The sequence below is a fragment of the Chroicocephalus ridibundus genome, chromosome 4 (assembly GCF_963924245.1).
Source record: "Chroicocephalus ridibundus chromosome 4, bChrRid1.1, whole genome shotgun sequence".
NCBI classification, from domain to species: domain Eukaryota; kingdom Metazoa; phylum Chordata; class Aves; order Charadriiformes; family Laridae; genus Chroicocephalus; species Chroicocephalus ridibundus.
In genome coordinates this window covers 6,679,077-6,692,182 of record NC_086287.1, presented here as the reverse complement: position 1 = coordinate 6,692,182, position 13,106 = coordinate 6,679,077, and the positions used below count along the sequence as shown (strand labels likewise).

At 39.0% G+C, this 13,106-nt stretch overlaps 1 protein-coding gene across 1 annotated transcript in view; it reads right to left on the bottom strand.

Annotated features, from left to right (window-relative positions):
• LUZP2 (leucine zipper protein 2) overlaps nucleotides 1–13,106 on the bottom strand; it is a 211,909-nt gene that overhangs the window by 40,063 nt on the left and 158,740 nt on the right. The window contains exons 8-9 of the mRNA XM_063332815.1: nucleotides 9,471–9,545; nucleotides 5,260–5,424 (exon numbers count right to left, since the gene is read on the bottom strand). Of these exons, the coding sequence (XP_063188885.1) occupies nucleotides 5,260–5,424; nucleotides 9,471–9,545 (240 nt within the window). The remainder of the gene's footprint in view (nucleotides 1–5,259; nucleotides 5,425–9,470; nucleotides 9,546–13,106) is intronic.

Genomic DNA, 13,106 nt, shown 5'->3' with positions numbered 1-13,106 from the left:
GAAAAGCTTTCAGCATCTTAATCTTTCCTAAAAGGACAAAAATAAGTCCGTAATTATATGTGTTGTTTCATAGGTTCTTGAGCAAAGAATTTGCAATTGCTTTGTTCAAAGGGTCAGAACCTTCATTTATATTGGAATACTATGATAAGTTCTATGAATGCTAATAGCTCTGATTTTAGAAAACAGAAATTATTTCCTTAAGGAATTTGTTCTGATTTAGGCTTCTTTCTTGACCTAGAAAGGGAGAGAGTGGAGATGATACATCGCTACACTCAGCTGGTTAATTTTTGCATGAATCCGAAGCTGTTCTGTTAATTTTCCAGGATCTACAAAAACGGTCTTAAAAGACAATTTAAAAAAAAAAAAACCAAAACTTTTTTCCATCTTTGTAAACATGGATTGTGTCCAGCCAATCCATGTCAAACATTTCTTCATTCCTTCAAAACGTCTACGTACATTTTTAAGAATGTACACATGTAACCATAAGGTATTTCAAATTTCTAGCCAATTTTATAATTATCTCCTGCAGTATTATCTGCAATATGATAATAATTGCATAAATAATATTTAGTGCAAATAATTAACTATGATATTATTATTTTACTTAAATATTTCAATCAATAATTTTTACTTTTGTAGAATGAAATGGATAAAGTCTAGAGCTGAAGAAATATTCTGGCTTCCTAGATAAATTATAGATCTTTATAAATAGGTTATTAAAAAAACCTTCAAAACCCCTGATTAAATTAGTGAAGAAGCTAAGACTCTCGACACTACCATCATCTTATTTTTTCAGCAGTCTTGCTCTGTGTCTGTGGTAGAGGCTCAGTAACTCTGCACTCAGAATAACTGTGAGCTCAAATTTAACCTAAATATATTATTTCTGTGCCAACACAGAAAACTCAGCCTCTTGATTTCCCATATGGCCGTTTCAAAACGCTTTTCAGAGTCTACCTTGTTCCTTGACCAACTTTCCAGACTCGTACCTTCTCTGAACAGTCTCACAAGCTCTCAACAAGAACACATTTTTAGGCTTAATAAAGATATAAAGTTCCTCAAGCTCACTTTGATAGGAAAGAAGTACTTAATTCCAGACAAAAGGAGGACGGCCCATAGTGCTTTAACTTTTCTGAATTTTTACATTGATCGACGTATGCTGGAGTCCACAATATTCACAACATACGAGGCAGAAGCAACAGCTCCTTGGAGCAGATTTTACCACAAAGCGATGCATTTTCTTGTGAGATCTTTACATCTTTTCAAAATGGAGTGGCAGCTCCCCTCTCAGTCTGTACTATACATTTCTACAGCAGGAGAGTGCCCATTCAGCCTCTATTTCCTCCATCAAGTCTGGGACACTGAAGTGGCATTCACGGGTGGTCTTTCCACCTACGCTATGTACAATATAGGAGGGGCTGTTATTTTTCACTCTTAAAATAGTGCAGTTCGCCAAATACACAGAAACCACAGGGCATTTATAACAAAGGAATTCGTTTGGGGAATACAGGAGACAATGTTGTTGATGTTTCTGCATTAGGCAAAAACACTATAGAGCAAACTAGTCGTTATTGTGGTACCTGTGTCACTGTATTCCCCATCATTCGTGTAGTCAACCTCGTTACTGAAAATAGACTTTTCTTCTCTTTCACTTCTGATTTTGGATTTTGGTTTACTATTAATTTTCCACATTGTTACTAAAGCTCATTTGGTTGCATTTGGAGCACAGGTATAAGTACACGGCACAGCCAAAGATATTTGAATGATAGCTATTATTATTTTTAATTATTTTTTTTAAGGTATAATGTTAACCTTTTTCAGAAAGAGGAATTAAAGCAAATGGAGTAAGAACGCATTCCATCTACTAGCTCCGTATAAATTCAAAGTTGATTCTTATGCCGAGATCCAGTAAGTGCAGAAAATGCCGCAATGGGAAGTCAGTACCAGTGCCCTGATTCATTGATTATACCAACCTACATTCCCCACAGCAGGCAGCCAAGTCAATGTTGTAGTTTCCATCCATTAACAATACTCTTTAAGTACCCAGGTCATCTGGAGATTAAAAAGGAAAGCGGAGTTTCAGTCCTCCTCCTTCCTCTTCATTTTTCTCTTTCCTCATCACCTCTGTAACGGGCATGAGACAAGGAAATTGCTACAGCAAAGGCCAAATCCCCCAACTCTCAACTAGTTTGGAAGCATTTTCCACTGGCAGAACACAGAAGGTTATTGCTGCGACATTACAGTGCAAAAGAAACTACATAATAAAAATAAGTGCCAAGTTAAAGACCTCATAGTTCAGGATTAATGATCAGCCACGTCGTTATGCTTGGGTTTAGCTGTTAGTGTCATTGAACTTGCACGCACAAAGCCCTAAATCCATTTGTAATGGTTAATGCTTTCGACACCAGTATCGGTGTAATGACAGGTACTTGACAGCGAAAATGGGTTCGGTCTGAAACAGAAGTGCCGATTCAAATGGTAAATTCTGTATTTTACATTCGTGCACACTGTAAATATTAACTCATTTAAGACACGTCACAAAATGCACCTCAGACTGGTACTGCTTTTGATCACTTTAAGGGAACTTTTTCTATGATTTAATGTACTAATTTCCCATTACTGCCCACTCTTTCAGATTACTGACCTATCCGGAACAACAACTTTTTTGCACTGATTCAGGCACTTCTGAATCAGTTCTGTGCACCAATTTGCACTGATTTTTTAAATCTGATTTATGCTTCTTTATGTCACATTCTCTAGGAAGACCAAAATACCTCACCAGGAAATCAATTTTTAAAATGAACCTTCCCAACAAATTTGGCAATTTGCTTTCCTAATTATCCTTTCTACACCATGTTCTTGTGTTAAATATCATCTCTAACAAGCACTCAGGTGTTATGGTTACCAGTTATGAATACAAATACACAACCTACGTATTTGCACCTTTTTCTTATAAAGCAGGAAGCCCCCCAGTCCCAGGGATGATTGTCCCTAACAGATACAGGTATCATATGATGTACCCTTCAATGGATTTAAAATAAGTTTGACATTTGTAGAAAGCAATTTTTAGGCTGGATGAGAATATCTTTGAAATACGATATTTACCAGACAAAGCATCATTTCTTTCCTGAAGGGAAAACTGCTGCTTATCAGACGTGACAAGATGCATAAGTGCTGCTCATCTGAAGTTCCCATTTTTACACACAAAAACATATTTAAGTAATCACACACATTTATATTCACCTAAAAATGCTAACCTGCTGTATCAAAATGTTTATGCAAACCAAATAAAAAAAAAAAAAACAAAACAACAACCAAGTTATACCTCTGTAGTTAGAATTAGTCGGTTTGTAAGAGGAAGAAAAAGCCAAGGAAAAGGTACGTAGGAATGGATGTCAAAGAAAAACGCCTTCTATAATACAGCTCAAGCGCAGAGGGTATAATTCTGGACTGACTACGATTCTTTGACAACCTATTTCACAGTAGCAGATTTCAGTGGTTTTATAATCACAGATAATGCACAGATTTATAATAACGAGGTGTCAATGTGTGGAAGAAGAGGACTGCAGACCATTATTTTCTCAGACATTTTCATGGCATGTGCCAAGTGCAGAGAAATGTGAGCAACATCCATCGAAGAGGCAGTATAACTTAATCAAGCACTTTTGGACACCGAGGACGAAACGCTGGTTCTCAAAAGGCTGAAGCGTGGAAAGTCTGATACGTTTTACAAACAGGAACATTAAACACAAAATCTATATCATCGTGAAAAAAGAAGGAAGAGCATTCTTTGTTTCAGTCAAATACAAAAAAATCTAATTCTAATCTTTACGCTGCATTCCAATTTATTTCGTTGCACTATAGTAATACTTTTAAAACCAAGAAGACCTCAAATGCTTCAAAGGCTCTGACCCTACACCAATCTTAAACACAGGCCGTGTGGCGTGCTGGGCCTCATCCTTCAGCACACCTGCGCTTTCACGACAGAGGCACAAACCCTTCCAACCTGAAGAGAAGGACAATAAGAACAAGGTCGACGATCCTACAGCCACATTAATTAGGAAAAACGTCCTCCTGACATCCCTGAGTGAAGCTCAGACTGCCTGACCTACAAAAGAAGAGTCCACTCTCCCGCAGAACATAGAACCAGTGATCTCAATCTAAACGAGCACCGACGTCCCCATGTGCTGCTATTAATTAATACAGTGCTTTGTTTCCAGAGGTAGTAATTTTGGGGAATGAAGGTTTCTTCCTGTAAAACAGTTATTAAGAACCAAAATCATTATTGTAAGCGTAGAAATGTGAGATCCAGTTTCATAATTACATTCTGCTTTCTGAAATCGTATTTTAATTACATACGGAAAGATTACTAATTCTTGGCTTCAGCCTCTGTACTAATAGTGGATATCAACAGCTGCCGTATAAAAATTACAAATTGGCTATGAGTTAGCAATTCTTATTTATATTTCAGGAAAGAGAATTGGAATTTAAAGAGGACATTAAAGTGTCCTTCAGTCGTTCTTCTGTAAAACTTCCCTTTTAATTGAAATCACAGATTTCTTCTAGATCTATTGAATTGGTTGAATACATAAGCAAAATGCAACCCTGGAGATGAAAATTATTAGGACCGTCGTTAATTGCTTTAACTCTTGACTGTATTAAAATGCTCGAATCTGTTGAATCAAAACACTTTTCATCAAAACCTTTTTCTCATGCTTTCTCCTAAACTTGCTTTCCCGTCTTGCATCATTGGAATATTCCCTATGGCCTATCATCAATTCCACAGATCCCTTTTGGCAAATTCGATTTGGGTGTCACAGACGATTTTATGTTTTTATATCAGTCTTTTTCATTAAAACAACACGATAAGCAAAAAGTGTCTTACTGCTTAGTGCTGTATTACCACAAACTCACTATCAGTGCCTCACAGGTAAATAATCCTAAGAATTAGCATCTTCCCTTATTTTAGATGCAAATCCATCTTCCTTGTAGATTTGGTATGCAGACATGGTCCATTTAGCAAGTGATAGATAGAATTTTGTTCCTCAGCAAAAATAGTAGCTGCTTCCCAACTTTAAAAAAAAAAAGTTTATTCACATCAGAAACAGGCTTAGAATTATCCTCAAAATTCATCCTAATCTTTCAATGAATTTCAAATCCTCCTTAGTTCCAGTTTGATGCTCTTACAGGACAAACTTTCAAAGATGTTTTAGAAAAAAAAAAAAAAAAAAAAACAAAAAAAACCTGAGAGAGAAACCATACCTTGGTGCTTGTCACTTGAAATGCAACTTTTGAGCCCTTTGTAAGCGGGGATGTCAGCTTCTCAGCTGGTTTTGAAGGGATTAGATTCGTAGCGGGAGGCTGATTGTGCAGAACGGAAGACAGGCAAAGCTGCACGGTCTCCTTCAGAGCTTTCAGCTGTGAGTCCTGGGGAAAATAAGAAATCATCACTTCTCTAAGGTGCGTTATTATAAACAGAATTGCTTGCTTTCTCTCTCTGCATTAAACCAAACACTTATGAGCAGCTGCTGCTACTTTTTCTTATGAACAGAATAAATTGAGGCTGTTTGAAGCAGTTTTTTTATATGATTGGGTTTACTGCGCATTACACACCGAACTGCCTAGAGAGTCCTTGCACTTTTCCCTTTTCTCCACGCTGTTTTATCCACATCAATTATTGCAAATAATTATTAGATATTATTTTACCCGAAAACAAACAAAAATACAATCTACAAAATATCATACAGTGTCCAGACTTTTACATATAATAGTTACAGAGAAGGAAATGTTCACTGGTATTGCAAAGACACAGACTTTGCATGGAATTTTGTTTATAACGTTCAAAATAATTGGTATTTATCCACAGATTGCTTTTAATCCAACAAAGGCAACTCCCTTCCTGAGCATATTATGCTGTTGCAGGGTACGGTAAATAAACCACAGGTCTGTTCACCTGTTAAGAATATGATTGTCCAGATCCACCACTCTCCATCAAGCCAAAGGAAAACTTTTAAGTGGTGAAGTGCTTGCAACCCATGTTAGAGCGAACACCGCTACTTTACTCACGGAAATACAGAGAGAAGTATTAATGAAAGTAGCATTCTGTCACTGAAATAAGCTGAGGCAGTAAGAACAGTGAAATAACTACGGCGCTGAGGACATCTCATTTTAAATCGTTGCTCCTTCACGGCAAGTCACTTAGAGTCTGATGTTAGATACTGAGGTAACTTCCTCATGCTCGTTTCAGGTTGAGTTGGGCAGCATTTGGCCTTTAAAAATATCTTGCTCTTATTCTTTTCGCCGAGATACATGCCTATAACTACAGGCTACATCGGCACACTTTAACCTTCAAAGATTTTGCTGAAGACACATAAATCAAGGATAGTGAGGTATGCTATGGCAAAAGTTGATGGAGAATACGTGTATATGCAACATCTTATACACTACATACTATGTATGTGAAATATTACACACAGAAAATAAAAATCTTACGGTTATACGAACTGCAAGCAATGGCATTCAGCATATACCACCTTATTTAGTTTATTTGCTGAACGAGTGTTTTTTAGAACCTGACAAATATGCCATGTTTTACATCAGATACATTCCCGCGTTCCATTTCAGAGGCAGTTTATCACCTAACTGGAAAAATCCGAGTGTTTCTTTAAAAATAAACAAAAATAGTTAGTAGGGTACATTTCAATGGTAGGATCAAAAGACAACCACAAAAAGCTACTAATGCGCAGCACAATAAGGAAAATCAAAGAAACAGGAGGTGGAATGGAGTTTGGTTTGTTTGCAAACAGACAAAATTGAATGTCTTTTCCTGAAGATGTGTGCAGCGAGGAGGAATGCTAGATTACCATCAAAGAGGACAGCACTTTGTATGAATAACTACTTATTAAAATGTATGAACCTTGAGTCAGACTGATATGTCTCTGACCTAAAGGCAATGTCAAAGGCAAAGGATTGCTTTATCCATCTGACTCGGGGATCTTTTAATTTCTAATTGAGAACAAAAGATCTTAGCATGCTTCTTTTCATGTAATATGTCTTTCCCCCTACCTTTTCAAGCACAGAACGTAAATCACCATTTGACGTAGTCAAAATAAGCTCAGACGCCAAACTGGCAGAGGTAGCAGACTGTCGAATTTTGCTTGAAGATATGGACGCAGCCATTAACAGCACTATACGACCCATGTGCTCCCTACAAATCACGCTGATCGAAACAGCACTCCTCCTGTCCAGAAATCCCTCTGGATAATTCCTCATCCTCTCATCTCCTGTCCCTGCCATCCAGCCCTTGTTCTGCCTTGCCTATGGCCAGCCATTTTGCCATTCCAAAAGTAAAAGCAGAATATTTTGTTTTCGTCCTGTGGGTAGCAAAACTAAATTTGGATTTTGCTGACAGGAGATCTATAAATGGGCGGCACAAGAGTATGACATAAGGAAACACTATGGGAAACAAGGACATTGTTTAACAAAGTTCTCAATAACCTTGCATAGATGTGATGGTGGTCAAAACAGGCTGCTTGCTGGTTAACATACTGCCAACATGAGACACGTGCCTTCAGATTTCCCAGATCTGTTCATGCTCTTGTCGTGCGGTTGGATTCAGTATAGAATAATTTGGGCTGTGGTAATGCAAAATTTGTCAGTCTTCCAAGGGTCCATCACGGGACTAGCAAAGTGCTGTAGTGTAAATAGACTCATGAGAGACACTAAGTCCACTGTCAGCACAAACTAATATTCAACAGAAAAGCCTGATACCCTTCCAAAAGAAAAATACAATTTAATGCCTATTTATAGGCACAGGCTGAGATTCAATCACTCGATTATTCATTTCAAATACATTTCATGTTCCAAAAATGTGCATTGTTTACATATTGGTTCCATTCCTTTAGCTGAAACTATGTGCACCACCATTGTCAAGACAGTAAAGGCCAAGTCTTCACTGAAGACATCAATGGGCCATTGGCCGTTTCTAACTCTTTTAAGTTCGTAGTTCATACAAAAAAGCTCTTAACCAGGGGAAAAAGGTACCTGCAACTTAAATGGTCTTATTACTCTGCAGTTAGAACTAGTCAAACACAGGTACTTCTCGTCTCATAAAACTGTCTCACAGTTCTCACCGGTGTGAACTTTGCCTTTTTGCTTCCCTGGCGCTGCCTTTTAACCTCCTGCTTGCCATTTCCACTGCACTTTCGCAGCCTGCAAGCAATGATGCCATCCGAAGACTCTCTCAACGATAATTTGCAAGATGACACCGGGCTTCTGGTAAGCCTACAAAACCACAACTGAGCCCTAAATTAAAATTCTGTAAGATTTAATAGGAAAGAAACAGAGGGTCAGAGAAGTCAGTTGGGTGTGCTGCAAATCCCCTTTTAATTTGCAGACAGAATCCCTTAATAGCAATCTCAATTAAAAGTTCCTGATGTCAAATGTTCTTTGCTTTCTCCTTCACAACTGTCTGCATTATAATGAATAACTGCGTTTGGAAGGTATTTACGGCAAGCATTGCTCGCCTGGCATTGCCACAGACAGTACGCTGGCACCGCTGAGAGACCATGTCTGCAAGCGTTATACGAGCAAAGAAGGAACATGCTTAATTTTTAGATTAATATGTGGAGCAGTTCAGTTCAGTGTACCAACAAGAAATACACGATATATCATCAGATGCAGACACAGGTTTGGATAACGCTACTGTGAGCGTTGCTTATGTTTTGCAACGCTGGAGGCAAATCCTCACTCACGAGGATGATTTCACTGATTGCAATATTGAAGATTACAGAAAAATGCTTTTGGCGCAAGGGGTATACTTTTTTAAAAATGTCTACTGGAACCTGAAAATATGCGAAAGCAAACAAAAAAGTAGTCTTTGATAACGCGTTGAAGTTTTTTCCTTTCTGATAAACTGCTTTCCTATTGCAGGATATTTTCTTCCCAGCTACCCCAGATCTAGAAGAAAGCTCCCCTGTTGCACAGCTGTCAGGAGTGAACGTGTCCGGCTTTGTCCCCTTCCTGGGATTCCCCACAGCCTCCCTGTCCTGAGTGGAAACCTCTGCCCACACCAGAGTCACATCAGTCCCACCCCAACAAGACGCACACCCATTTCTATACCACATCCTACTTGGAACCACGACTAAACCTCAGATAAAAACCATTATCGGTAACAGGCACGTTCTTGTTAATGTACATTTGCACATAAAGAATTGCAGCGTTTGGCTTTCTGTGGGTTTTTTGAGGTGTTTCTTTCCAATCTGATCGCCCCCCCTCTTAAATAACTTTGCAGCTGTACTAAACTACATGCATCATAATTAGTTCCACTGACTTCGGTAGCATTACAGCCAGCTACATGCAATTAAGTACACATTTACATCTGTTGTAAGGCTTTCATTTGTTTTTGTCAAATTACGCTGAAACATTCGCAGGTGATAAAGACAAACACGCTTACGTTACGTTACACTTCTTACTTTGTCAAGGGCTGCCTTTTCCAATTCATCTTTTGCAACTGCTAGCTTTTGCTCCAGGTCTGTTAGCTGTTGTGCCTGTGGGAATAAAGAAGAAAAAGTTGATGCAACCTACAAGGCATTTTTTTCCTCATAATTTTTCACGCGGTGCCTGTGAGTGAGGAAAGGACATAAATTTTACAAGTAATATATACGAATTGGGTCAGAATTGCTTGCAAAAAGACCAGGCCTCAAGGGAGTTAATTTTTTCCTGAGAAAAAGTGTATTTTTACGTGGGAACTGCACTCAGATCATCTCCATTTATATAAAAGCAAGTCAACTCTTTTAATTTCAACATCAGTAGCAAAAGTAAGTCATAGAATCGTAGAATGGTTTGAGTTGGAAGGGACCTTAAAGATCATATTCCATGCTGTAAAGTATTTAGAATTATGCCATAGTATTCTTTTGGAAAATTCAAAGTATTCAAACAGTTTTTATTATTTCGTCTATTTACCTGACTTCTGTTTGTAATAGGAAACGCTATTTTGTAGTTTTAAAGATTGAGATGCTAACGTTAACGTAACTCGTCATAAACAGAGGAATTAGAAAACACCCAAACTTTCATGCATGCAGACACCTTACAAATGCCACTGTCTGCTGGTATAAAAAGGGGTGAAGTCCAGAAGTGTTTCTCCGTCTCCTTTCCCGGTGAAATGAAAGGAAAATTCGCAGGAATAGCTAGTTATGCAGCTCCACAGTGAGAAGGCATTTGGGGAGATTTGTGTTTGAAGTCAGGGTCAGCAGCCGGCAGGAAAGACTGCTGGCTTTTTATATGATGCTACATTATTTTCCTGCGTAGTCCTTCAGGAGGAGATCTGGCTTTTTACAATGTACATGCGGTGTATCGAGTGCAGGGGTTGAGGAGATGCTTTTAAACCCTCAGTAAATAAAGACAACAAATTTCTCTCCTATTTCCTAGGAGCCAGATACACTCAGACTGCTTGCTTTAGAGAAACTCACTCTCTGCAAAAACTTTACATTTTAGGGAAGTAGGAGCTCCCAGATTCCTGCAGTTCCCTGCCCTGTCATTAATAACGCATTACTACGCAACCAAAAGGAACACGGCACTGTTTTCTTTTACTGTTGTATTTGCAAAAACTGCCCAGTTGTCTTCCCTGTTTATGACAGGAACCATAGCGAAAGACGCTGGACTAACCGGTTATCCTTTCTCTCTGAAATTCTGATGAGGTCACGCACGTTTTGTGCGTACAGAAGAATCGGCTCAAGTCCTCATTTCTCAGTTAAAGAGCAACATGTTTTAATTTTGACCAAACATTTTGCAAGCCCCCTTTCCCTCAGCACCACCCCACGCCCACCAGGTTCCCGAAGCTCATCCCCAGCCGGATGCTATTTTCTCGCCAGACTTTTCAAGATCGCATCTGCTCTGCTGACTCTGGCATAGCTTAACGTATAGCCACACAACGCAAACGCTCCTTAGGGTACACCCCATCAAACACGCTTCACTCGGTCTCTGCGTTGGGGCAAGGCGAGCGCTTCCAGCACATATCCTAGCTGATGCGTATTAGCGGAGGCAAGCCTGTAGTGCTCAGCAGAGACCTCAAGTGATGTTTCATTAGCATTAGGCATAAAACGACCATTAACATTAGGCATTGGCAGGTAAAAGACAAAAGCCTGGCATTTTCAGTTCCCTGCTCGTGTCAAGAGCTACTTAGTCACGTTTTAAAACAGGATTAGGTATTTATCTGCAGATGTATCAGCGCAGCCACAGTGCCATTAGTCAAAACCATGTCTGATTAGGCCATCTTGCTTCAAAGCAGAAGTCAACGGCTTGCTCAGATGGGGGCAGTCTCTTGTGAACGCAGTCCCTAATTTCCACTGCAACACGTTTCTTACACCTGATACCACTCACTGTCGCACACACAAAGCCACCGGTTTGGTTCCTCCGTCTGGCAACGGAGCATCCAATACAGAAAGAAACCTTCGATTTCATCTGAATTTGCAAAATTTAACTCGACTTATGACTGGCTTTTGAGAGAAAAAAACTTACTAACATACCAAAATTTTTCTACAGTTCAGTAACATTTGCATCTGTTGCTAAATACAGTACATAACAGCACTCGCACCAAACACCGTCCCAGTCAATGTTTGAAAGACTGAACATTAAGCTTGGCTCTGTCAGGTGCAGATTCCAGTATCTCAGCAGAGAGTAGAACTAGACCAAGTATTTCCTCCCATCGTTAACATTTTAATTATTGCTACTTATTAAGCTATTTTTACAGTACAGTCATACAAATTAATACATTTTCAATTAATGAGAACCAAGATTTGAAAAAAACAGTATATATAATTAAATAGCTCGAATTGCCATTAAAAAGGTAATTACACGAAATAACGGTTACACGATAAACGAGAGGCCAGGCTGGCATCTCTGACGATGTGCCTCGCTCAAGGACTAGAATCACCACGAAGATGATGGACCGCCACATGGTGTGGGCCAGATAACCAGGAAACTTCTCCATTCTGTGAACCATCTGTGTTACAGTTTAAATCAGTGGAATAGCAGAGCTAAAGCTGTGAATTTCAGGATGTCTGGTTTTCTTCCACGGGCGCATTATGTAGGTATCTGAAAAGCTGGGTAGCTGCTAGGAAGCAGGTAACAGTGGTCAGAGGTGACTGCTGCCTCTTCCCTTGCAGGGCAACGACTGGTGCTGTGTAATACCTTGTACTCAATGGAACTGCAGCCATATCGGAAATCAACTCAGAGGAAAAGTGTTTAATTTTTTTAATTGCTGCCTGCCACTAGAAACAATTGATTAATCTAACATAGAATCATAGAACGGTTTGGGTTGGAAGGGACCTCTAAAGGCCATCTAGTCCAACCCCCCTGCAGTGAGCAGGGACATCTTCAACTAGATCAGGTTGCTCAGAGCCTCATCCAGCCTGGCCTTGAACGTCTCCAGGGATGGGGCCTCCACCACCTCTCTGGGCAACGTGTGCCAGTGTCTCACCAAAAAACATATTGTCATAACACCGCCCACATCAAGTAAAACACTTCCAGTTTATGGTGAAAAGATATTCTTCCAAAGCACGGGCTCACATGTATTCATAAAGTCTTTTGGAATGCAGCGTTTATCAAGCCTGACCTTATTTTTGGTAATATTGTCATATTTTGATGGACTAACTTTTTCTGTAACTTTCATGTCTATTTATTTTATTTCACAGATTACTGAGTCAATAGACCAGTGATATCGATCCAACTGACATCAAGTGAGAATAAAATCCTGGCATTAAAAATGCATTTTGATGAACCACTCACTTGAAAGTAGTGACGTTTATCCCGAAAGTGCAGAATAATCATTTTTTTCTGAATTTTTTTTTCTATGAAGGCTGAATTTATATTGCAATAGCTTCACTGCTGCTTTAATTTAGAAGTTTTTTAGGGAGTCGAGTTCAATTAAGGTGGTTTGGACACTGCATAAAGAAAAAGGACAAAATACCAGTAGGACCACACGAGCCCAATTCTGATAAGGAGTAAAGTACCTTTAAAAAGCATAGCCTAGAAAAACTTAAAAATATTAAGTTTCTCTTAGGCATTCTTTTAGAATCAGGTCTTAAAGAGGAAACAGTGAGATAAATAAT